This window comes from Camponotus vicinus, unplaced genomic scaffold, assembly GCF_025532165.1.
Source record: "Camponotus vicinus isolate PSW18456_S1 unplaced genomic scaffold, iyCamVici1.0 SCAF_1, whole genome shotgun sequence".
NCBI classification, from domain to species: Eukaryota; Metazoa; Arthropoda; class Insecta; order Hymenoptera; family Formicidae; genus Camponotus; species Camponotus vicinus.
The window spans coordinates 20,604,918-20,631,676 of record NW_028141945.1 but is presented as its reverse complement, the minus strand read 5'-3'; the positions used below and the strand labels follow the sequence as shown (position 1 = coordinate 20,631,676).

Sequence of the window (26,759 nt, the reverse complement as noted above, 5' to 3'; positions counted from 1 at the left end):
CATGTAATGTACATATGTAATGACGTGAAAAGATATGCACGATAATATATCAAATACAAATAAAATATCAGATTGTAATTAAAATTATATTCATATAAAGATGACAACTCTTGATTTAAATTATATATATAATATTGCTGGATACCATCTTACTTTCTATTATAAAAATAACAAAATATATAATAATTGCTTAAAATCAGTAGGAACTAAAACAGTATTAAAATATTTTTTTTTATTCCCAGCAGATTTGTTCAATTCAAATCCTACACAAAAAATTCTTTATATTATATCAAACATTTCAAATATTTTTTAAGATTAAAACGAATATCTCAATGTTACAGTAAATATTTTAATAACATAAAGAATATTAATTTAAAATTATTCTTAATAGACAAATGTAAAAATATATTATTCTGCCACAATTTGTTTCTTAAAATTATAATAAGATTTATATTTTTTAGATTAAAAATTTTTAATAAAAAAGACAAAAATAATTTTAAAAAAATATACGATAGCAAATCTAAAAATTATGAAATTATTATTTATTATTATTTAAATGCAAAATATATAGCTTAACAACAAATAATATTATTATTTACAATAATAATTTTATATCAATAAAGTATTATTGCACAAAAATATTAAAATGTTATTTTATTGTATTTTATTGTATTTTTCATTAAAAGATTTAAAAATCGCAGCATGAATAGCATCCTCTTAGGGTGTTTACGACAACTAATCGGATCTCTGATCGGATTGAGCAGTGGTACTCAACGATAGATTTTCTAAATTTCTCTAGACTAATCCGGATCAATGATCGTGTTTCTGAAGTAATCGAATAAGATTAAGGGGATCCTAAAACGACGACCGAACTCCGACGTGATAGCGTAATTAAGCCCTCATCTAAGCGTAATTAAAATTGTCGATAATACCGACAATTTTAATTTCGACATTACCGACAGTAGTATATATGCATAATTCATGTATATTACAAAGAATAATTTTTAATTGTGTTTAACATGTTAAAATCAGACAACATCTTTCTGCTTCTTTATCGCACGCATATCGAGGCATGTAGATAACAGAAAAATATAGATGTGTCTGGCATATCATATGTATAATTTAAACACAATTTAATGATTATTCATGACTATACATATAATATATATATATATATATATATATATATATATATATATTGATTATGTGTCTTCTCATGTATCTTACAAGAGTAATAACACATTTGGCCATTTGTGTACATATGTATCTATAAATATATACATTTCTATATGTTATATTCTATATATTCTATATTTCTATATATTTTTTACAATATGAAATATAAAAATTTATTATTCTGTCACGAATAAGACCATATTGTATTGTAAATGTTTGTAAATTTCTATTATAATTATATAAATAATTATACATATATCTAATGAAAAAAACATTTACATGAAAAAAAATTTAATTTCATAAAATGTATTTTTGTTAATTCCATTATACTGATTATGTGTTAAAAAAAACAATCTGTACTGCATAGATTGTTAACTTATATAAAGTTACATTATATATGTTACGTAGCCTCGTGGCTTCCAAGCGGTGATACCGGTGCTCGTTCTCTCGGGATCGACTTGGTCGAGAAAGAATAATGGCTTCTTCTTTTTTAAACTTATCTTTATTTGACATGTATGTTGGGGCTTCTTGACTCCTTCTGTTTGTAATTTTTACAGATTTACCACGTAATTTTCAGGACCATAAACACATTAATGACTCGCTACTTCTGATTATTAAATTCTTGGATTTTGCCATGCTTTTATATTGAGGATCCTTTTTAGAGACTTTTCAACGCCTAAGATGAGTGTCATGTTTGCACATGTACACTGATTGGTTATTGTCTCTCATGCGTAAACAGATTCGTCGCTGTCTTTTATGCGTTCCGATACCTTTATACAGGGCGATCCTGAAAAACGTTATGTCTTTAAAATGACGTATTCCTGACACCATTCTAAGACAATTTTTCCTTTACCAAAATTTGATTTGAAGCGTAGTTTTTGAATTATGAGCAAAAATAGTTAGTAAATCACGCGTCGGGTACAGAAGGCAGGCAGGAGCGGCGCGGCGTGCCGCGAGCGCGGGCGCAGCTGACCGCCCGACGGGTGATTATCACCGCATGAGTCGCTAACTATTTTATCTTATAACATAAAATTATGCTTTAAATAAAATTTTGGTAAAGAAGAAAATGTCTTAGAATTACGTCAGAAATACGTGTTCCTTAAAATAACGTTATTTTAATAATGAAAAGTTGTTCCGGATTGCCGGCCGTCCGACGTTGCAATCAGCTGATTGCTACACGCGATGTGGCGGAGTGTGTGCGTAAGAGAGAGAGAGAAAGAGAGAGAGAGGGAGGGTAGGAGGGACAGACATTCATACACACGCACGCACTTTTTTTCTCGCTCTCTTTCTCTCTTTTACGCAACACTCATACACTCTCTCATTCAGTCTCTCACTCACACTCTCTCGGTCACTCACTCACTCACTCACCTGTTTACTCACTTGCTCACTCACCTTGTAGCAGCGTAGCGAATCTTCATGCTATGTATTGTTGTATCTGCTGCACGGTTATGATTGCTAGAGATGCGCGACACATCGAAATTTTTTCGATTATTAGTCTCACACTCGATTGACACAATACAGATTACGCGATAACGAGTTTACTGTTTATTCACTCACTATTGATTTATCGATACCAAAAATTACTTTCAAAGAAACGCGAATGCAAACAGCACATGACTCGACGCGAAGCGACGGACCGCGGAGACTGCGCGACCACAAGAGTTATGTTGCCAGAAACGCGACACGCGACATCTAACAAACGACTTGTAATTTGCTGGTCGTGTTGATGAGGTTACCTTTTCCTAATTGATTGTACTCGTTGAGGAATGCGATCCTTTGCACTGTTTTACATGCAACTTCTAACGCATGAGATATCTCACAGTGAGAAACAAATTCCATTGGCGTGCTCGGTCAATATGACTTGCGGAATCGGAGACAATATGCTGTAATACGGCATACTTTATTTAGATCGGAGTGTTTCTTCAGTAGATCGTCAACAATAGAATAATTGACGGAGATTGCAACTGCTGTCGTTCTCTGTTTTTCAGGAGTTTCGTCGCTCAGCCTGGCAATGTCATCACGCGGCCAGTGCTTCTTGTCGATTTGTAAAAATGTGGGGCCGTGCCACCATAAGCTTGCATTTATCAGCTCCTTCGGGTAGAGTCCACGTGAGATCACGTCGGCGGGATTGTCTGATGATGCGATGTGCCGCCAGTCATTAATCTCGGTTAGCCGTTGTATTTCTCCTATCCGGTTGGCTACAAAAACTTCCCACTTTCTAGAGGGGGAGCTTATCCAATTTAGCGTGATGGTGGAATCTGACCAGAGGAAGATTTCCATGTGAGTTAAATCAAACGATCCACGAACCTTTTCTAGCAGTCTGGATAATAGCAATGCCGCAGATAGCTCTAGTCGCGGTAACGACATTGCTTTGAGAGGCGCGACGCGAGATCTTGAGCATAATAATTCAGTGCGATATTGATTCTTGCCGAGTCTCGTTCGGATGTATATGCAAGCTCCGTAAGCACGCTGACTGGCGTCGCAAAATCCGTGCAATTGTATCAAGTGCGGGTTCACGGCAACTTCACGCATCGCGAAACTTGCAACTGCCTTAAATCTGGTAACTGCTGTCCGAATCTTGACCAACGCGTGTGGATGTCCTGTGGGGCGGATTCGTCCCAGTGACTTCCTGATTGCCACAACTCTTGTAACATGAGTTTTGCCGTGACGATGATGGGACCAAGAAGTCCGAGAGGATTAAAGAGTCTAGCCACTCCGGATAATATCGTGCGGTTGGACACAACCTCGTGATCCTCGCGAGCGTCGAGTGAGATTTGAAATGTATCCTTGACTTGATCCCATTTCATTCCTAAAATGCGAGAGGTTGCATCGTCGCTGATAGTGACTGGCTTGTAGTTTTGATTAGCGATATTATCGATTCATTTTGGGCAATTTGATGCCCATTTGCTGAGCTCGTACGATCCTAGTCGTAATAATTGAATTATTTCGTCTCGAATTATCCTCACGTTGGCAATTGTGTCTGCCCCGGTCAGCAGGTCATCCACATAAAAATCCCGCTTGATATGCTTCGATCCTACCGGAAACTCGGCTTCGTGATGCTCTGATAAGTGCTTTAGACATCTTGTCGCTAAATATGAGGCAGAGGCGGTGCCATAGGTTACCGTGAGTAATTCGTATGTCTGACGTCTGAGTCTGCCTTACTCCGCCACAAAATTCTTTGCAGAGGCGTCTGCGAAGCGTCTACTAGGATCTGTCGGTACATTTTGATTATATCAGCTGTGAACACATAACGGTAAATGCGAAAGCGCATTAGAATAGACATCAAATCCTGCTGAACGACGGGTCCTACCATGAGTGCGTCGTTCAGGGAAAATCCGGTATTTGTCTTGCAGGAAGCATCGAAGACCACTCGTAGCTTGTATGATTGTTCACGGGCCTTCACTACGCAATAATGCGGTAAGTAACATGTTGACCTTTCGTCAGGTTGCGAGGACACCAGTTTCATATGACCTAGAGAAATGTATTCGTTGATAAAGTGTTCATAGTGGGTTTTCAATGTCGGCTCGCGCCTGAAACGTCTCTCGAGCGCATGTAATCGCTTTAGCGCGATGCCTTCGGACTCTCCAAGTTTGCTAATTACCTGTTGCTTAATCGGAAGTTTTACTATATATCTGCCGCAAGGGGTACGAGATACGTTATCCAGAAAATGCTTCTCACATTGAGCTTCCTCGATGGTGTAGTTGACCGACTGTCCGATTATGTCTTCCTGCCACCAAAATCTATTCAACTGCTCATGCAGTTGTGCGTTGGTCACTGTTGCGTGAAAGGCTTGAATTCTTTTTGATGACCTTGGCGAATTGCTCAGTCGACCTGCTAGGATCCATCCTAGACGCGTTTTCTGCAGCGTCGGATGCGTCTGTGATGCTTTGACTTGTCCCACACAGATCAAGTCCCAGAAGAGGTCTACGCCAATAAGAGCGTCGATATCGGCAGACTGATGAAATCGAGGGTCGGCGAGCTGTAAATTGCGCGAGAGATTAAAATCGTTTCGCTTGAGAGTGAACGATGGGAGTTTGTCCGTGACCTGGTCAGTCACAATGCACTCTACGTCAAACGAGTACGTGTTTATGCGCGATTGCATCTTCAATCTAATGGTCTGCGTAGATCTAGAGGACGCACCGTTTATTCCCGAAATTGATATATTGGTAGAGCGTGGTTTTAATCCGAGTTTATCTAAGAATTTCTTCGAGACGAAATTCGCCTGTGAACCGTTATCTAGTAATACACAGCACGGTACCGTTAAATTCTTGCTGTCATAGACATGGACGACGGCCGTGGAAAGCATAGCGTATTCGCCATCGGTGAGTCGCGACACATGAGTGGCTAGCGTGGTCGGTTCCGCCGCCGGACTGGAGGTTTCGGGCTTAATTTGATTGGAGTCGGGCGTCTCGTGAGAAACCGTTGCATGCAGTAATATATTGTGCTTAGCCTTGCATATTCTGCAATTACCCGAGGTGCATTTATTTGCAGTAGAGCGAAAGCATGCGAAGTAGAGCGTAAGCAGTTGATGCAGAGTTTTAGCTTGCGAATTTCCACGTTTCTGCGTGAAATCGCAAGATCCAAGAAGTCCTTGCAATTGTATATCGAATGTTCACCCTTGCAAAAGACGCATTTGATCTTGAGTGTTGCGGCGCAAGCGGCTTGTCACTTTCCGTTTGAATGCGCACGGGCACTGATATTTTTTGTCTGCTTGACGTTAGCTTTACAAGTGGCTTCGAGAACTTGACACCGATGAGCGATAAAATCGGCAAGCTGCTTGAAGGTCGGTATTTCAGATCCCGTCAATGACGTTTGCCATTCTCGCAATGTGAGCGTATCAAGCTTGGCACTTAAAATGTATACGAGTAAATCGTCCCAATGCGCGGTAGGGCGGTTTAAAGCCCGGAGGGCATGTGTATGCTTGGACGCGCCGCGTCCGCAATTTGTCTCAATTCGCTAATATTTTCCTTATGCATGGACGGAAGCTCCATGATTGCTTTAACATGAGTGTGTACAATAACCCGCTTATTATCATAGCGCTCCTTCAACATTGCCCAAGCAATTTCGTAATTGAGATCTGATATTTCTAAGGAGCTGATAATATCGCTCGCCTCGCCGGTAAGCGAAGCCCGCAAGTACTGTAATTTTTGAACGTTATTTAACGACGCGTTAGAGTGTATGATTGAATTGAATGCATCAAAGAAAGGAAATCATCGTATTTGCCGGAAAACGTCGGGAGGTTCAACTTGGGCAATCGTACGTGCGCGGCGAATTCTCTGTCTCCGGGGACGTTCGGCGCCGCCGGGGGAATTGTTGCAAGATCGCGCGGCATGACGCGAGGCGGATTTACAATCTCCCGAATTTTAGCCGATAAATTAAAGAAAGCCTCCTCAAACGGAACGCGGTCATTGGCCTCCCCTTCGTCAATGCTTTCAATTTTCGATTGTATTGTGTTATATTCGGACCAATATTGCTCAAGTTTTGATCTGCGCTCTTCGAGCTGAGCCGTTACCGACGGCGTGACGGAATCAAGGTTATCGACATACGTTTTTATGCGCGTGCAGGATGCCTTTATTGTAGTGCGTTGTTTCTTTAGAACAATGAGATCGCGATCGGATGACATTTTGAAATGTGGACGCTAACCTTCGCGACACGCGATGAATCTCGAGTCGGCGAAAACGTAACCGCCGCACTTAATACTACGCAATCGCGACACCTTAACCTCAATGTTGCTCGGCTCGCGTCCTCCTGGCACGACTGGGCAGGAACGGGCGGACGATGCTCGGCTCGTGTCCTCGCTGCACGACTGGGCAGGAACGGACGGACGATGCTCGGCTCGTGTCCTCGTGGCACGACTGGGCAGGAACGGACGGACGATGCTCGGCTCGTGTCCTCGTAGCACGACTGGGCAGGAACGGACGGACGATGCTCGGCTCGCGTCCTCCTGGCACGACTGGGCAGGAACGGGCGGACGATGCTCGGCTCGTGTCCTCGCTGCACGACTGGGCAGGAACGGACGGACGATGCTCGGCTCGTGTCCTCGTGGCACGACTGGGCAGGAACGGACGGACGATGCTCGGCTCGTGTCCTCGTAGCACGACTGGGCAGGAACGGACGGACGATGCTCGGCTCGCGTCCTCGTGACACGACTGGGCAGGAACGGACGGACGATGCTCGGCTCGTGTCCTCGTGGTACGACCGGGCAGGAACGAATGATGCTCAGCTCGTGTCCTCGCTGGCGTCGGCGGCGTACTTGCCGCGCGACGGTCAGATCTTTTTTTTGTTAGAGACGCAGTGCTAATAATGCCGGCCCGCAATCCGGCTCGAAGGACCATATGTTACGTAGCCTCGTGGCTTCCAAGCGGTGATACCGGTGCTCGTTCTCTCAGGATCGGCTTGGTCGAGAAAGAATAATGGCTTCCTCTTGTTTAAACTTATCTTTATTTTTTAATGTTTAGAATACACTGCGTTCGTTGCGCGTTGGACGAGCGTTCGGAGATCTCTGTCGGTAGGGAGCGCGATGCTCTACTTACGAGGTCCTCCGGCGAGGAGCGGAATCGCCCGAGGGCGCCCGCGAATCACGCGCGAGACCGCGCGCGGTGGATACAAACAGTACGAAAAGTATCGTACAATATATATATATATATATACACACACACACATATAGTAGGTATTATCACACATGTAACTTTTTATAAAATACAATCTATGCAGCACAGCTTGTTTTTTTCACATATAATCGAATTAGAAAAAAATATTATATGAATTCACATATTTTAATCATGTGTACATATGTATTTGGTTTGTTATATGTGTGTACAAATGTTTATATTTATAATAAAAATTTACAAATATTTACAACATATTATCTCGATTGGGACAGAATACATTTGTAAAAAATATGGAAATATAGAATATATAAAATATAATAGAAATGCAAAAATATAGAAAAATATAGAATGGGCCCCTCCGTCGCCCATTCCCGTGAGAACGCTACCAAAATATTTTATGTATTTAATTCGTCTCTCCGACAGTAATTTATAAGCGAAATTGAGGCGCGTTTTTTATTTGTCTCACTCTTACGAGTCAGAATATAGATCTTTTGTTAAATTATAACATTTCATTTTGAAAAAGGCAACAGTTTACTGCTTTTTATAATTTTATAAAAATGTTTATATTTTTTTAATAACCAGCACACGAATAAATTGCCTCTGGATTACATTTTTTTAATAACCAGCACACGAATAGATCGCCTCCGGATTACATTTTTCTAAAATAACCAGCATACAAGTAGTTCGCCTCTGGATATTTTGTTTAATAACCAGCACACGAATAGATCGCCTCTGGATATTTTTTTAATAATCAGCACATGAATAGATCGTCTCTGGATATTTTTTTTAATAACCAGCACACGAATAGATCGTCTCTGGATATTTTTCTTTAATAACCAGCTCATGAATAGATCGCCTCTGAATTACATTTCTTTAATAACCAGCACACGAATAGATCGCCTCTGGATTACATTTCTTTAATAACCAGCACACGAATAAAGCGCCTTTGGATTACATTTTTCTAAAATAACCAGCACACAAGTAGTTCGCTTCTGGATATTTTGTTTAATAACCAGCACACGAATAGATCGCCTCTGGATATTTTTTTTTAATAACCAGCTCACGAATAGATCGCCTCTGGATATTTTTTTTTAATAACCAGCTCACGAATAGATCGCCTCTGGGATAAACTATTTTTTTTCATAATCAGAGCGCACATGCAAACCGCTTCTGACAAGAAATATTTTCTGAAACAACCAGCTCACGAATAGATCACCTCTGGGATAAACTATTTTTTTCATAATCAGAGCGCACATGCAAACCGCTTCTGACAAGAAATATTTTCTGAAACAACCAGCTCACGAATAGATCGCCTCTGGGATAAACTATTTTTTTCATAATCAGAGCGCACATGCAAACCGCTTCTGACAAGAAATATTTTCTGAAACAACCAGCTCACGAATAGATCGCCTCTGGGATAAACTATTTTTTTCATAATCAGAGCGCACATGCAAACCGCTTCTGACAAGAAATATTTTCTGAAACAACCAGCTCACGAATAGATCGCCTCTGGGATGAATTATTTTTTTCATAATCAAGAGCGTGTTGTTTTCATAATCTGTGCATGTTGTACATAATCCTAATTATGACAACAAAGTTCTACCTTTTAAACCATCCTCTTTTTGTTGTAGAAAGTCGGCGAGCATACAAAGGTAAACATTTAGCGCTATACGTATAACACTACCATTGTATAAAAATAAATAAATATACAAAAAATAATAAATATATGTAACTTTCGTAACTTTCGATTGAAAACGTCACTAGTCACGATCGACTCTTTTTCCGCGCTGCCTTGTTCTTACGAGTAAGTACGGCGCGACAACGAGTCGAGTACTGTCGGCGAAGTAAATATATCACAGCATGATTCCGCGTTATACTATAGAAAATACAAATTTTATATTTTTTATTTTTTCAATTTGAAAATAATTGCAATAGATTAATGAGATTTTTTCAATTAAAATGACACCAAACACGACATAAATCGGATCATTTTTAATTAAATATATAATTAAAATTTAATAATTAATTTGATTAAAAATAACCCGATTTATGCCGTGTTTGGTATCATTTTAATTGTAAAAATCTCATTAATCCATTGCAATTATTTTCAAATCGAAAAAATGTTAAATACAAATTTTAATTTGTACGATATTTAAATCCATAACAGTTGTTATAGATAAAGAAAGGTCTCCGATTTGAAGCGAGAGCGAGAACGAGTAAAGAGCAAGCGAGATAACGAATCATAAAAGAGTTCCGAAGTCCCGCTCGCCAGGCTCGCTGTTTCTTATCTTCATAGGTATACATGTCATCTTATTCTAAAAAATAAAATTTTTATATTTCGCATTTTTTCGATTTGAAAATAATTTCAATGGATTAATGAGATTTTTGCGATTAAAATGACACCAAACACGACATAAATCGGATTATTTTTAATTAATTATATAATTAAAATTTAATAATTATTTTAATTAAAAATGATCCGATTTATATCGTGTTTGGTGTCATTTTAATCGCAAAAATCTCATTAATCCATTGCAATTATTTTCAAATCGAAAAAATGCGAAATATAAAAACTTTATTTTCCATAATAAGATGACATATATACGTATAAAGATAAGAAAATACGAGCCTGGCGAGCGAGACTTCGGAACTCTTTCATGATTCGTCATCTCGCTTGCTCCTTACTCCTTCTCGCTCTCGCTTGAAATCGGAGACCTTCCCTTATCTATAACAACTGTTATGGAGTTAAATATCATATAAATTAAAATTTTTATTTAGCACTTTTTCAATTTGAAAATAATTGTAATGGTTTCATGAGATTTTTACAATTAAAATGACACCAAACACGACATAAAATCGAATCATTTTTAATTAAATAAATTGTTAAATTTTAAATCTTTCTCGTTCACTACGTAGCGCTTGTCAGTTTCATGCTTCATTCTCTTACATTCGCACTTCTCTCTCTCTCTCTCTCTCCCTCTGTCTCTGTTTATTTGCCCGGTATTCTTCCATTCACTTATGTCACTTTTACTTTTCTGATTCTCGTTCTTCCACATAAAATTAAATTTTATATATATATGCATTTTTATTTTATAATACTAACGAAATATAAAATATTAAATTTGTCTCTCTTTCTCTCTGTTTTGTTATAATAAATACACCTATGTAATACAATTAATATGTATTTTTTACATTTGCAGTAAGAAAAACGTTTAGGACAATTGATCATAATATGCAGCTATTTACGAACAATAAAGTTGAATGTATATAGAATCAATTTACACAAAATAAAATTTGATAGATTTTATCAATTTATATTATTAAACATGTGTAAGCGTATTCAATTTTATTTTAATTATTTATTTCATACAATACAATAATAATAATCACATGATTTTTATAGCTGATAAGTATGTATTTATAATTTATAAGAACTATATAGTCTATATTTGTCAACAAAACAAAATTTTCTTAAAGTAAAACTTGTAAATTTCATTATTATATCATATGTTGAGGTAATTCGTAGTAATGATTTTATTAATATATATATTTGTGATGCAAATTGATTCTACTAAACTTTATTCTTGGTAAATAGTTGTGAATTGTTATCAATTATCATAAAGATTATTCTTACTGCAAATGTAAAAAGTATATATAAATTGTATTACATAGGTGTATTTATTATAACAAAACAGAGAGAAAGAGAGACAAATTTAATATTTTATATTTTGTTAATATTATAAAATAAAAATGCATACATATAAAAAGCTTTTTTTGATATAGAGTAATAAGAACCAAAAAACCGTAAAAATAACATGAGCGAATGTAAGAATATAATACCGAGCAAAAAAACAGAGAGAGAGAGAGAGTGAGCAAGCGATAGAGAAAGAGCGAACGAGCGAGCGAGCGCGAGAGAGAGAGAACGAGCGAGACAGAGAGAGAGAGATAGAGAGAAACGCAACATGTAATGTGAAGCATGGAGCTGAGCTATATGGGGAAGAGGGAAAGAGAAAAAACGATTTTGTCTGTCCTTGTCGATAAAAGTTTAGTTGGCAGTGCCCTCTATCATGCTATCCGTTAACTAATTTTGTGTTACGTCCGGTGGACTCCACGATTCTTTTCTTTCCTCAAAACGATTTCGTGGAAGAAAGAAATCAAGGATCGACTTGCATTCGGAATGCAAAGCGATTCTTCTTAGGAATAAAGATAGCACTTAGAAGAACGCAACCTAACCCGCGGGTATCGCCATTAAACTTCAACAAATCTAATTCAGAGAATGGCCAGTCGAGATAGCGCTAACGGAACACTAGATAAACCCTTGAATTAAGAGACGCGAAATTATTATAAGAAATTCCAACAGCCGTATTCATTCGTATAGTTTACTCTTGAAACCGCTCTATCTCAGGGATTATTAAAATAAAGATCCGCTGGTCCTCGGGAGAGTGACAAATAATAAACGTAAGACAAACCTTCCGAAATTGATAGTGCACGTGCGCTCGTTCGACAGGCCACCCTCAAGCGTTCTCCGAATCGCCAAATCATCAAGCGATAAGATAATCAGCTCACTCCCACTCTCTACTGGATGGAGCTAAGTCTCGAGCCAAAGGGCTTAACCAATTAAAATCTTAAGAGACCCCTCTCCTCCTAAAAATCAAGCTCCTTGACCTTAGGAAGGGAGTAATAGAAATTATTTTCTTCGCCTAAAAAGATTCCCCACCATCCAGAAGGGAGGAGGAGTAAAAACCTTAAAACTCGAGAGCCGAAGGCGCAGACACACAGTTCATCTTTAGAAAATATTAAGCCAACTCTTCAGTGCAGTACAGAGTATTTTTCTAAATTTCGAAGTTCAGTATCTATCAGTGAACCCACTCTCTCTGCTAAATTTCACGAATCATTTTCAATAAGTAAGTGAAGTGAGTGAGGTGAACACGTTGGATCAAGCGAGCATTCCATTCATCATCAACCAGCAACCACCCACCTGCGGTTCCACCTCCGGCCAAACCAAATTCTTCTCACCACTTTTCAACGCTCACTATAATTAGTAAGTCTAATTTAATTTTATTGTCTTCCCTCTCTCGTGTTAACTTTGTAACTGATTGTCATTGGGAATGATCCTAGACCGATAGATAAATGAAAGAAATATTCGACATCTAGCTTTGAGAAAATAAGTTTTTCAATAATTCGATAATCATTTTATTTTTCCTTGTCCCACTCCCCTTTCTAATTCACCCATCATAATCCCTCGTTCGCCGGGAATCTCCGCAAGGCGATTCACGAACAATCCTTCGTTCGCCGGGAATCTCCGCAAGGCGATTCGCGAACAATTCCTCGTTCGCCGGGAATCTCCGCAAGACGATTCGCGAACAATTCCTCGTTCGCCGGGAATCTCCGCAAGACGATTCGCGAACAATTCCTCGTTCGACGGGAATCTCCGCAAAGCGATTCGCGAATAATCCCTCGTTCGCCGGGAATCTCCGCAAGGCGATTCGCGAACAATTCTTCGTTCGCCGGGAATCTCCGCAAGGCGATTCGCAAACAATCCTTCGTTCACCGGGAATTTCCGCAAGACGATTCGCGAACAATTCCTCGTTCGCCGGGAATCTCCGCAAGGCGATTCGCGAACAATTCCTCGTTCGCCGGGAATCTCCGCAAGGCGATTCGCGAACAATCCCTCGTTCGCCGGGAATCTCCGCAAGGCGATTCGCGAACAATTCCTAATCCGAATTTCTCCTAAATTTCAAATCTTTATTTGAAACCATTTCCGAGTCATGTTAATTCAATTCATTTCCCTTCTATTTATTACTTAACTATCTCTTTATTAATACGATCAATTTAAACTTAAGAATAAAATCTTTCGGAACGGGTTATTATTTTGCCTAAGTCTTACCCATCTTTTCCCAATGACAACAGTAATAGAATTAATAATAGCTAGTCTAACATCAAGTCTGTAAGATATTCAGCGTCAAATTATTATTAGTGCCTCGCTCCGGTAAACGGCGGGCAGCGTTGCGATGGCGGAATCGGCTGAACAGACGGTCGAGAGAGAGACAGGCTCAATCCTTACCTAAACCCACTAATGGCGATACCTTAAATAATATTAATTCTGACGCGGCCGTTAGCAGTAATAAACTCGACACTAGCACACACCCTCCTAACCCCTCTTCCTCACCCCTTATCCCGAATTATTCTCCAATCTCGTCCCCAGGACATTCCTCGACCTCCCCCGGTACATCTGTTCCGGGCCCCGCGCCGTCGTTTGCTTCAGCCCCCAGATCTCCTACCCTGACCCCACCAGAACGTTCTCCTTCCCCAACTACGCCCTCTACCCTTGTTTTCGAACCCTCTCCTTCGCCTTCTCCCTCCTTAGAATCTCCCTCTCCTTCCCCTATACCTGTTATCACCCTTGATTCAGACCCTCCTTCCCCTTCCACCTCCTCAGAGTTTTCTAAATTCGGCGAGGCTCTGGGAGATTTCGCGAGAGATCTTCCCGACCTTGAAGAAGATTCCCCCGACTTCGACTTCCCTCCCGATTCCCCGTCGGAACATCCTGACACCCCTGAAACTCCTGAACCTCCCCATCCTCACCCCTTAAGTTATTTCTTATCCCAGTTCCCCCTCCTCGATTTCCCCATTCCCGAAGGATCTTTCCGCGTAGGTCCCGGTCCAGTGGACCACGAGAAGTTCCTTCACTACCTAACTACTGCCCCTTCCGATGCTTTAATTCCTTGGTATCTCCCTGGCTCCCACCTTCCATTAGGAGTTCCTATTCAAGCCCTGTGGAGGAAATTCCCTCCGTCCACCATCCAGTTTGACAATCTTTGACCCCTTGTCCTTTCCCCTTTAGTTTTATAATACACATGTTTAGATAGGAAATTTTAAATTAAAAAGAAACAAATTTGTAATCATCTCCAGCCAGGATTAATTACTTAAGATAGATTTCCCACTTTTTATCCTGGCTGACGTCCTCCGAACCTATGTAACACCCGAGGAAATTCCCTCACATATACAATACAACACACATAAAATTTTCAATTATATTTGTATTTTTAAAAGTTTTATATAACCCTGTAAATATGTTACATATCTCAAATAATTAATTAATGAATAAATTCTAATTTATGACAAAATTTTCATTTATTTTTCTACCCGTTCTCATTCCTTGAAGTCCGAAATCACACAGGGTCCCGTCCCGAGTAAAAGAAATTCGATTCTCTTACCGAAAAGGGACCGACGAGCGCAACGGCCTAGGACACTCACAGAGTTAAAGGGACCATTCTGGTCACTGACCTGTGCCAGGCCCCTGACAGTGCGCTCGACCCGATCTGTACACATGCCCGAAAAGTGTGTCACCGGGTAAGTAGGTTGCGTCCTTCCAGATAGCCCGACCTTTCAAGGGTCTGGACGTAACATTTGTTTGGTTTTACTCTTTTGATATTGATACTGTACACGCACGCACGTACACTAAACAGTTCGATCATATATCTTTTTATACAAGCTTCTAAGATCATTTCTTTTACTTCTGTATTATTCTTTCATGTTATCCCAAGTGAGGACGCTGTGTCTTTTACACAGACAAACTGCAAAACTTATATATTAAAGCAATATTGTTACGACGTAATGCAAAAAGTCGGTAACACGACTGTAATTAACACAATTATAAGTAACTTTTCTTGGTTTTTTGCATGAAGTTATAGCGTCCTCACTTCGTTATTCTTAGTACTTTAATTGTGGAAAAGGATTTATCGATCAGTGTAGCCAATAAAAAGATATATGATCGAACTGATTCTTCGCATTTTGTCGGTAAAAAAGTCGACTTTAGGACTTAGTCCCCTTAACAGTTATCGAAAGAAATTGAGGAATTCGAGATGATTTGTAGACTTGTAGAGTGGGAAAAAATTGTGAAAAACATCACAAGACAATGTAAAAGGTACTTTATTATTCTTTTAATTTATATTTCTATATTTATCAAATATATATTGATAAATGTATTTTACGGGATAGATTTGTTCTCTGTAAAATAGAAAACAAATAAGTCTTAACTTCACTTTATAATAATTTTTATATCATGTAAATAAGCAAAATTAATTTACAAAAAATAATCCTAAAAATAAAAAAATTAGATGCAATCAATTGTTATTAACAATAACAATTAAATTTTACCATGAATTTCTTATTCATCTTGTAATTATTAATTTTTAAAAGCTTAACTAAATATATAATATGTGAGATTTTTATTCGTTAAAATATTACTTTGACTATTCTTTTTTTCTTTTTTGACTGAAAATCGATCGATTTTAAGGAAATATATCAAAAAATGGATAGAAAATCTGAAAATGTCACAAAAAATCACCTTATTGCCGACTTTACCATCCCACTCTAGCTTTTAATCCGTATAAGATTAAATTATCCTTCGCTGAGAAAGAATCTGTCACCGTTTACCGCCATAATTCTTTTTGCTCGACCGTTTATCATTTCCTCTTGACAGACAAGTATATTGTATAAAATAATTAATCCGTAACGCTCGTAATACGCATTAAAAAGCATTGTGAACCTTGCGACTAATGCAAATAAATAAAATATTATGGGGCATTTATAAAAGCACGACATAAATACACTACCGTTCAAAAGTATTTGGCCACCTAGGTAAATTGTGTTTAAATAACTATAAATAAATAAAAATCATTCATTTATATTAATCTATATATTATATATATATTATCTATACATCTATCTATATACAGGGTGTTAGAAAAGTCTGGAAACGGTCAAATATCTCGAAAACGAAACGTTTCTGAGAAAAATGTTTCGAACCAAAGTTGTAGGATTTCAAAAGATCTATTTACTGGTGCTATGAGTTTAACCTTGGGTAGCGTCGCCAAGGTCAGAGCAAGGTCACCTAGAATTTTTTAAATGGGACCTCCTATTTTTTATTACTTATTCTTGTAGCTTATCTCGAGAGCTTTCCAAAACACTATAATAAAGTATTTCTTCATTAAGTACTTTTCGAGTTATGAGGCTTGAAATAATTTCTTAATTTTATATAAACCATAAAATATCTAGTAAAATATTCATTTTTCGATTATCTTACCTTAATACTTTTATGTACAAAATAATGAGAGTAATCAATTGGTGTAAAGAAAACATACAGTTGTTTTTAAGAAAAAATATGGAATTGTTAATTGCAAATTAACAATTCCATATTGTTTGAGCCGCACCATCCCTCCAATCTCGATTTGTTCGCCTTTGCTGATTGCCCATTTTTGCCGCTGCTGCAATTGATTTAAATACTCGCGGCTCCAGCGGCTCCAGCGACTCCAAAAATGTTGACGGTGTTGCTCGACTCTCTGCCAGCGTATCAATCTATCTTGCTTAATATCGGTGAGATTGGGACAAGGAAAATCATTCAATGCGCAACCAATCAAAAAATGCCCTGGCGTAAGATAATCTAAATCATTTGGATCAGAACTCAGCGGTGTCAACGGATGCGAATTGAGCACAGCCTCTATTTCGCACAATACTGTTTGCAATTCTTCGAAAGTCAGGTGCGAACCGCCTACAATACGCTGCAAGTGATATTTTGCGGACTTCACCGCCGATTCCCACAACCCGCCGAAATGCGGGACGCCAGGCGGAATAAAGTGCCACGCTATCCGCGATCCACAGCAAAATTGTTTTATTTTTTCTTGACTCTTGACCGGACATCCCCAACGCGAAATAAAATGCTTGAAAACGGCTAAAAAGGCTTCAGTCGTCAAGTCGCTAATTACTTCAAGGTGAATTGCCTTCGTAGCGAAACATACGAATACACCTACATAAGCCTTGCTATTTGGAGCATTTCGTCGCTTTCCTTCTCTTATGACAAGGGGTCCAGCGTAATGGACTCCGTAGTTAGGAAAAGGTCGAGAAGGTGTTACTCGAGGTGCCGGTAATACCCCCATTTTTGCCTCTGACATAACCGGTTTACATTTAAAACAGACGAGGCATTGTCTAATAATCTTTCGCGTGGTTGATCGAAACGAAAGCGGCCAAAAGTTTTGTCGCACCGCGGCCACAGTGTCTTGCACTCCCGCATGCAAACTGCGCGCGTGTTCCCATTCTATTATGAGCTGAGTAAGCCGATGGTTTTTTGGGAGCAAAATAGGATGACGAGCATTGTATGATAACTGCGAATTCTCAAGCCTCCCTCCGACGCGAATCAAACCTCGATCATCTAAAAAAGGGGACAAAGATATTGTAACGATGCATCCCGATGCATCGTTCCGATTCCCGGCAATGCCATCCGCCGGAAGCTGCCGCCCGGCAGAACACCCGCCGGGCAGAGGCAGGGGCGCGGTGCGCCCACCTTTTTAATCGTTTCATTATGGCCCAGAGCCGTTAAGGGCTCAAAACGGCCGAACACCGCCGATCAGAGCCGAGGTGGCCCGAACCGCCGACCGGTGAAAACCCGCGTTCGGCGCTCAACCCGAACCCCTCCGAACGGGCCCGACGGTACCGTTTCCGAAAAACCGTTCGGAAGGGGTTATACCGCCGCGCGCCGACGCGGGCAATTAGCCGGTATAAAAAGGGCACATTTCGGCGTCTAAAGACCATATTCCTGATCCGCTCTAAGCAGTACGCTTCAGCAGCAATCCAGAAATCCTACCAAGCACTAATTACAGAGGACGAAAGGTGGAGCGCGCTCCGTCTGCAACGCGATCACCATCCTTTTGGCACCGAGCGCATAAGCGCATTCGATTATCGCGGCCTTCGCCGCGGCGTATTTCGTTACCGACCGCATAAGCGCATTCGTTTATCGCGGCCTTCGCCGCCGCGTATTTCGTTACCGAGCGCATAAGCGCATCCGTTTATCGCGGTCTTCGCCGCCGCGTATTTTGTTACCGAGCGCATAAGCGCATTCATTTATCACGGCATCCGCCGCTGTGATTAAAGCGCACCGATTATAATAGACCGAACGCGGACTTTAAATCGTAGCGTCGGGGAAATAATAATTCTCGCAAAAGCGACCGTCGATTCCGGGAACCCGAGGATTCTAAGAACATCGGGATTCCCCGCGGAAAAAACGCCGCAAAAACACGCGCTGTCTCGCGCGTTGTAAACATCAAACAGGTGTTCGCAATCAAAGACCGGAATTAAATTCGAAACTGCATTTGTCGCGTTATTAATCGGCCAGCTAAATTATTAACCACGCACACCCACACATTCGCACACACACTCGCACACACACACACACGCACTCGCACACACACACTCTGTACATTTATCACATTCGAATAAATACGTTCGTTTAAAACACATCGCGCATTTTCTTTCCAACGAACCTTGCACCGGCGATCTATCCGCGCAGCGAAAAACGTCCGAAAATACGACCGTTACAATATTAAAACGCTAGCGGATGTAAGAGGATTTTTTCTCCTCAGCTGCTCGACTTCACTCGAAAAAATATTCTCCTGTACCATTTTGCAAAGATTATTCAGTGCGGCTGAAATTTCTCATGCGAAACGCGAGTGTCCAGCCTCTCACCTGATTGTCGGCGTGATATGAAAAATCGTCTGCAATAGGCAACGATTCGGCATAGCTTCACTTCCTGGAGCACGAGGAAATCCACTGTAACGTTATTGTGGAATCGTTTTTTCTTTACACCAATTAATTCCTCTCATTATTTTGTATGTAAAAGTGTTAAGGTAAGATAATCGAAAAATGGATATTTTACAAGATATTTTACGGTTTATGTAAAATTAAGAAATTATTTCAAGCCTTATAACTCGAAAAGTACTCAATGAAGAAATACTTTATTATAGTGTTTTGGAAAGCCCTCGAGATAAGCTACAAGAATATGCAATAAAAAATAGGGAGTTCCATTTAAGAAATTGACGGTGACCTTCACGTGACCTTCAAATGACTTTCCAAGGTCAAATCATTGCCACCATCTGATGGCCCCCTTCAAGCCATACAACTTTTGTTTGAAACATTTTTTATTTAACGCACCGTTTCGGAGATATTTGAGCGTATTGTTTAAAATGGGACACCCTGTATGTTGCGATCCTAATGGATATTCAGTCGCGTATATTTTCGCCAGATATCCAAGAGTTCTAATGGCTAAATAGGGAGTGGCCGCTGTGCCGTATGTCAATGTTACTAGTTCAAAAGTTTGCACGTCCATGACGACCTCGTCTCGCCAAAGAACGCGCTGCAGTCGCGTTTGTTGGGATCAATCAGTATCTGGCGATACATTTTTGTGATATCCGCGGAGAAGACAAATTGAAAAGTCCGAAATCTTAAAATGATAGAGAATAAATCCTGCTGCACCGTCGGGCCGACCATAAGAGTGTCATTTAATGAAATTCCGCTTGAACTCTTGCACGAAGCATCAAAAACTACCCTTAATTTGGTCATCTCATTTAAAGGCCTTACTACACAATGATGCGGCAGATAACATGTTTGTAAATTTTTATTGTCATTTGTTTCGTCAATCAATTTCATATGTCCAAGTGACAAATATTCGCGCATAAATGTTATATATTGCGATTTCAAATTCGAGTCTCTACTCAAACGCCTTTCTAGGCTATAAAATCGTTGCATTGCTATATCACGAGTTTCATCGAGCTCCTTTAACTTGTCTTCTATAATCGGAAGCGTAACTATTACTCGATCTTCGTGATCTCTTCTGATATTGAAATCCAGAGAAAGATAGGGATGTATGTGGGAGGAGGTCGGACGTATCTTTACGCCCATTTGATCAACGAGCGACAGAATCCATCCGTGGCAACGGCATTGACGCATATCCTGTGGAGAGAGCATTCACGCATTTTTCAGCCTAACGAATAATTGCTAGAAAACAATATTCGCAGACTAGAAAAATATGTGAGGCGCAAGTGGTTGGATCGGGAATCGAACCCGAGTCTTTCGCTTTCCGGGCAACTGCTCTAGACCACTGAACTATCCAGATCTCACACCTAATGCTGCTTTTTAACACAGTGATATGCGACTCCAGAGCGATGTTGGTATCTCACTCGATGGATGCAATGCTGATTGCCACGGAGGATCCCTGAAAGGTCGCTCGCTGACCAAATAAGCGCCGGTGGAGGTATTCGCGTGCATGCTGGCTTCCGACTGGCCTTCCGTATGAAACGGCACCGACGAGCACAACGCCGTAGAGTGACCACATCCCCCAAGATCCCTCTAGTATATACTAAAATCCCCACTGTACCAAATAGCAGTGGCGGATGGACCCTAAGATAGGGCCGGGGCAGGCCTCCAGAGAAAGATAGGGATGTATGTGGAAGGAGGTCGGACGTGCAATGAAATGCCGTTCGCAAAAACGCTCTTCGCTCGAATATGAATCGGCACGGAAAGTTGCCTCGATACGCCACAATCTTGACAATTGATTTTACAATTCTGTTATTGTAATGTAAAACGCACCCCCTTCGCGCTCGCAAGCCCAATGCGCGCCGTTATCTATTCGACCGGCAACAATCCAGCCAAAAAGCGTCTTTTGCAATGTGGGATGTGATTTCGAGGATTTTAGCCTACCTATGCAAAGCAATTGCCAAAATAATTCGGCGCCTATCAATATGTCGACATCGGAACATCGATGAAAATCTGAATCGGCTAATTGAATGCTCGACGGTATGTGTATTTCTTCCCGCTTGATCGGCGATGTAGGGATACACTCAGTGATGCGATCCGTTAAAATACATTCCAAGTTTGCAAAGAAATCGTTTAATCGCGACTGTAATTTTATCTTAACAATCTCGTTTGCTTCGCTAGTCATGCCATTTATTCCTGAGACCCTAACATTACTCGGCATAGTCTTTAATTTTGATCGTTCGACGCAAGCTCGCGTTATAAAATTTGCTTGAGAACCGCTATCTAATAAAACTCGGCAAGATTGTCTTATTCCGTTAGCGTCTGTTATGTATACAATCGCCGTCGAAAGCAATACATGGGCATTATATGCGGCAGACAATTGAGTCATGACTGTGGCTTCCTTTGTTGTTTCCTGAGTTGACTCATTGCTAGTTTTTGTATTTTCGGAAAGTTCGCTAGATATCGAGGGAAAATGAAGTAAGGAATTGTGTTTAATTTCGCATATTTTGCATGCGCCCGCTTTACATTTCCCCGAAGAATGATCATTTCCACGCAAACAATTAGTACACAGTTTACGTTTCCAAATTTCCACGAGCCGTTAAGTAACAGGCAATTTAATAAAATCTCGACAGTAATAAATAAGATGCTCTCCGTTGCAATATCCACATGAGAGGGAAGTAGTCGCAACGTGAGTCGCCAAACGCTTCCCGACGGGTTGAATCATTGAATTATTCCGAATAAGCGATTCTAGCAAATAGCATCTCTGATCTAAAAATTCCGCGAATTGTTTAAAAGTGGGTAAATCTGATTCGGTAAGCGATGCCTGCCATTCTCTCATAGTGATCGGATCAAATTTAGAAGAAATTAAATATATTAAATATATTAAATATATTAAATATATTAAATATATTAAATATATTAATGCTATCCCAATGCTCGGTTGGGCAGCGCCAAGCATTCAACACTTGTACTCAACGACTACTATTATATATTACTATTTATGACGGAATTGAACATTTCATAAAATGGAAACCATTCCTCATAATTTCCTGTAAATTTTGGCAATCGTATATTATATGCGAAGGCGGTTATTTTGGCCGGGGATGCAACTGGTGATATCGCACGACTAGTAGAGGGTATTTGATAAAGTTCGAAATCTTGCAGCGCAATGCAGCGTTCAATTTAAAGAACATCTCCTCAAACGAAGGACGATCTTCTCCTTCGTCTTCACAAAGAGCCTCTAACTCGAACTGCAAACTATTGTATTCCGCCCAATAAGTAGCTAATTTTTCCTTTTTTTTTCTAAATTCGCGATTGATTCAGGCGTCACGTGTGTTATCGAATCTACATGTTTTTATACGGGTACATAACGCTTTTATTGACGTGCGTTTTCTTTTTAATGCCGAGATCTGAGCCGAATGAGCCATAATTTACGCAACATTCACGCGCAATCTATATAATAATATTCGCAAATTATTTGCGCAAATGTTAAGATAAAGAATAAGCAATTTGATTGGTAAAAGAATGATATTCCTACCGTAACCGCCGATGAATTGCTCCACGAATGCTTCCTTGACCTCTCCCGGCTGCCAGTCCGCCGTCTCTTCAAAATATGGAACCGCCGATTGACCACTGCTACTGACTCTCCAGTGCCTCGCGATTCAGCTGTTCTCGTCCTCGTTGTTTTCCTCACATCCAAAGGAAGCTCGTGTCCGTAAAAATGATGCAGTGGATCCAAATTCTCCCAACTTCTCGTCTTGGATCCGGCTCGAAGAATCGAAAAATGTTTGATTTCTTGCGTGGAAATCCCGGGTGAGTTGACGATAATATCATTGTATTGACCGTTTGTTTTGATCGAGGGCACCGTCTCGTCTTGAGACAGGGGCAGCCCGCTAAGACTGAACAGAGAACGTGGCATTCGTATTTCGCCTCTAGACAAGTAACGAACATTTATTCCGCGCGATAATAGCTCGTGATTGAGATCGATCCAACGGATCCACATTTCACCGATTACAAATACGAACTAAAATAATAGGAGAAGCTCGTCGCACCATACAAGATCAAGATTTTGACAGCGTATCTCAATTAACTAAATACCTGAAACAAATTTATGAACCTTCCAAAAACGTTTACCAATTGCAAGAAGAACTAGGATGTATATATCATAAGAACGAAGAAGACGTAGTCACATATGCGAATAGAATAAAAATTCTCGGAAAACAAATACTCGAGGCATATCGAACTTCGGGAAGCGTATCATCTGACCATAATATTAAAGCTTCATTAGAGAAAGACATGTGCAAATGTTTTATTAGAGGTTTAAAACCAGAAATTGAGCAAGGAATCGCGAGAAACTTATTGTTAGATGTACACACGACGATTGCCGACGCCTTGAGAATAGAAAGAGAAACTCTTCGCAATGACAGATTTACGACAAGGAAGCGACGGTAGTTCAAGTAAACGAGAAACTTGTCAGATCTGTTACAAAGAAGGACACGTAGATAGTAATTGCAGAAAATTATTACGAGCATCTCAACCAATCAATAATTTAACGAATCAAAGAACCGAAATTTTGATTTGTCAAATTTGCAAGAAATGCGGACACGGAGCTGATAAATGTTGGTTTTGCGATCCACAATCATGTCAGTCAGTAACCATGATACAAGAAAGAACGATCATCTGTCAACTATGTTGAAAATCCGGCCACGACGCAAAGTCATGCCGAAATGATATTAACAACAAAATCAATAAAAAAATAATTTGTCAATGGTGTGAAAAACCCGGCCACTCGGCTAACAACTGCTAGAAAAAACGAAACGAACAACGTTATACGGAAAATGACACTCAAGCCACGTGTCAAATTTGTAATAATTTAGGACATACCGCTAAAGATTGTCGATCGAAAATTAATCAAACCGAATCGAGAAAGGCGTTATTCTGCCGTTTCTGTAAAGAACAAGGCCATCTTTTTGAAGATTGTCAAATACGTCTTGCTAATAATAATCGAAAGAAAGAAAGTAATCAAGGAAACTTCAACAGCCTTTCAACATCAAACATAACGGAGACCCAAGTAAACTTTATACCGTGTTTCGAAAAATCAGGTAGACTGCCGAATAATAAATGCACGGCCTGTGACAGTGAATCTTGACAAACAAGGTCGCGTGCCTATTGTTCGAGTCACTATAGATAATATATCTACGCCCATAACTTTTATATTAGACACAGGATCCGGTCCAAATTTAATTAAAGAAAATTTTATACATGAAAAAATAAATATTAATTGCACAAATATATTAAAATTAATCGGTATAAATAATTATACAACGTACACACTCGGAGAAATTACGTTAAATCTTTTTGAAATTCCTGCATCTTTCCATATAGTACCTTGTGACTTTCCTATTTCACAATCTGGAATATTAGGGAATGATTTCTTCAAACAAACTCTGTCGAAAATAGATTATGCTCAAAGGAATTTAATTAATATTGTCTCCGGAAATAATATACCTTTTTCCTCGGCAGAAACCATAGTAGTACCTCCACGATCAGAATCATCGTTCTATGTGAAAATAGAAAATCCCGAATTAAAGGTAGGATATATACCAAAAATAAAGATAGCACATGGAATTTACTTAGGAGACACCATCATCGAGAACACATATGGAAAGGCATATTTAAATGTCATAAGCACTTTAGATGAAGAAACTGAAGTACAAGTTCCGACCCTGCGTTTAAAACCATTGAACGAAGTGTTCGACGATTATAAATCAAAATTGGAAGACTTAAACGACTTAGAAAAACCAACCCATACAGAGGAAGAAATTAAACATGAAGCAATTAACAAAATGCTTAATGAGCTCAATAACTACAAAAGTGAGGTGAAAATCGAAGACGAATACAAAAACGAAGACTATCAAGGTAATGTTAGTATCGAAGAAACTCGAAATAAGAATAAGGGAGAAATACTAAAGGAAAATCAAATAAAAATTAAAATTAAGAATAAAAATAAAAATAAAATCAAAATTAATAAAAAGGAAGATAAGGAAATCGGCTTATGAAGATGGAGCGAAACCTAAAGATGAAGATAAAAATAAAATCCTCCCCCTCAGAGGGGGAAGTTACCATATCTCTTCAGAATGGAAAAATTCTAGGATTTCGGAGGGAAATTTCCAAACCTCATTAGAAAATCCTAGCTCCGTCGATTGCGAAGGGGGAAATTACCAAATCCCACTACGCAATTCGACACAACCTTATTCTACAAAAGGTAGCAACCTTTCATCCTCCCTAGATATCAAACTTCTGAAGATTAGATTATTCACAAAAAACAATGATAATGAATCAGACACTTCTCATATTACAATAAAAAATTTTCTTAAAGAAAGTGAAAGATATAATTCAAATATTAAAATTCTTCAACGCAAAAATAAACCATCCTCAAAAATATTTACATTCTTATTAAACAAATCTCAAGAAATCATAAATAACTTTATGCAACAACGTAAATCTAAGCATAATGAAAAACAACAAGATAATATCAGAAATGTATTATCCAAAAATCTCCAAAAAGTGGAATACAACGAAACAAGAAATTTTTAAATTTAGACAATCCAGAAGATATAGAGACAAATTTTGAAATATTGGAGAGATCTAATAGCAAGGAAGAGAAAAACAGAAAACTAAGTAAATCTCTTGGATTACAAATCACAGAACAGGTTTTTTAATACACAATTTTTCTAAACAAGATAGATTACAGATAAAGAATCAAACAATGAAATTGAAGGATGACATGGAACTTGAAGAAAGAAACGATCCACCGGACAAGAATTATCACACAAGAAAAAAAAAGATAAAGAAGAAGCAATGGAAATGAAAGAGGAGAGGACAGGAGAGCACAATATTTAGAAAAGGGGAGAACTTATTAATATTATACTAGAAGATAAATAATATTATAGACTTCAGTGAACTATTATTTTCATGTAAAAAATAATATAACGTATTTTATTGTTACTCATGAAAAATCTGTAGATTCTAATTCTGAAAAACTATTTGTACTAAACAAATTCTCAAATCTAAAATCCTTTGTATTAGATAAATTCAAAAAACTAGTATGCTGATCTTATAAAACTCTAGATCTTAAAATAATAATGTAAAAATTAAATAATGATTACTTAAATGAATTCCACATATTAGTTCAAACAATTAAACAAATAATAATTATTTGAAGTAAATTTCAGGTAAATTTAAGAAATAGACGACTAATCCTAATAATAACAATCTTAACAATTAAATTTTATTAAACATATAGAATTATAGGATAAACTCGATAATCATCATCATTGTGTAAGATAACAGAGAAAATGAACAAAAATATATTATGCAATATCA

The 26,759-nt window shown here is 38.9% G+C and overlaps 2 protein-coding genes across 4 annotated transcripts; both read right to left on the bottom strand.

Moving 5' to 3' along the window:
* Positions 1-1,400: 1,400 nt before the first annotated feature.
* LOC145959432 (uncharacterized) lies at positions 1,401-7,619 on the bottom strand. Of its 3 annotated transcripts, XM_083078283.1 has the most exons (3): positions 4,487-7,619; positions 2,569-4,387; positions 1,401-1,963 (listed from the first exon to the last, which is right to left on the bottom strand). In XM_083078283.1, the coding sequence occupies exons 1-2, from the start codon at positions 5,480-5,482 to the stop codon at positions 4,295-4,297; spliced, it is 1,089 nt and encodes a 362-aa protein (XP_082934409.1). In that variant the 5' UTR covers positions 5,483-7,619; the 3' UTR covers positions 1,401-1,963; positions 2,569-4,294. The 3 variants fall into 3 exon arrangements, with proteins under 3 accessions (XP_082934409.1, XP_082934407.1, XP_082934408.1); XM_083078281.1 differs by having other exon boundaries at positions 2,569-7,619; XM_083078282.1 differs by having other exon boundaries at positions 2,913-7,619.
* Positions 6,072-17,725, bottom strand: LOC145965707 (uncharacterized). Its single transcript, XM_083089648.1, has 2 exons — positions 17,003-17,725; positions 6,072-6,314 (listed from the first exon to the last, which is right to left on the bottom strand). The coding sequence occupies exons 1-2, from the start codon at positions 17,723-17,725 to the stop codon at positions 6,072-6,074; spliced, it is 966 nt and encodes a 321-aa protein (XP_082945774.1).
* Positions 17,726-26,759: the final 9,034 nt, after the last annotated feature.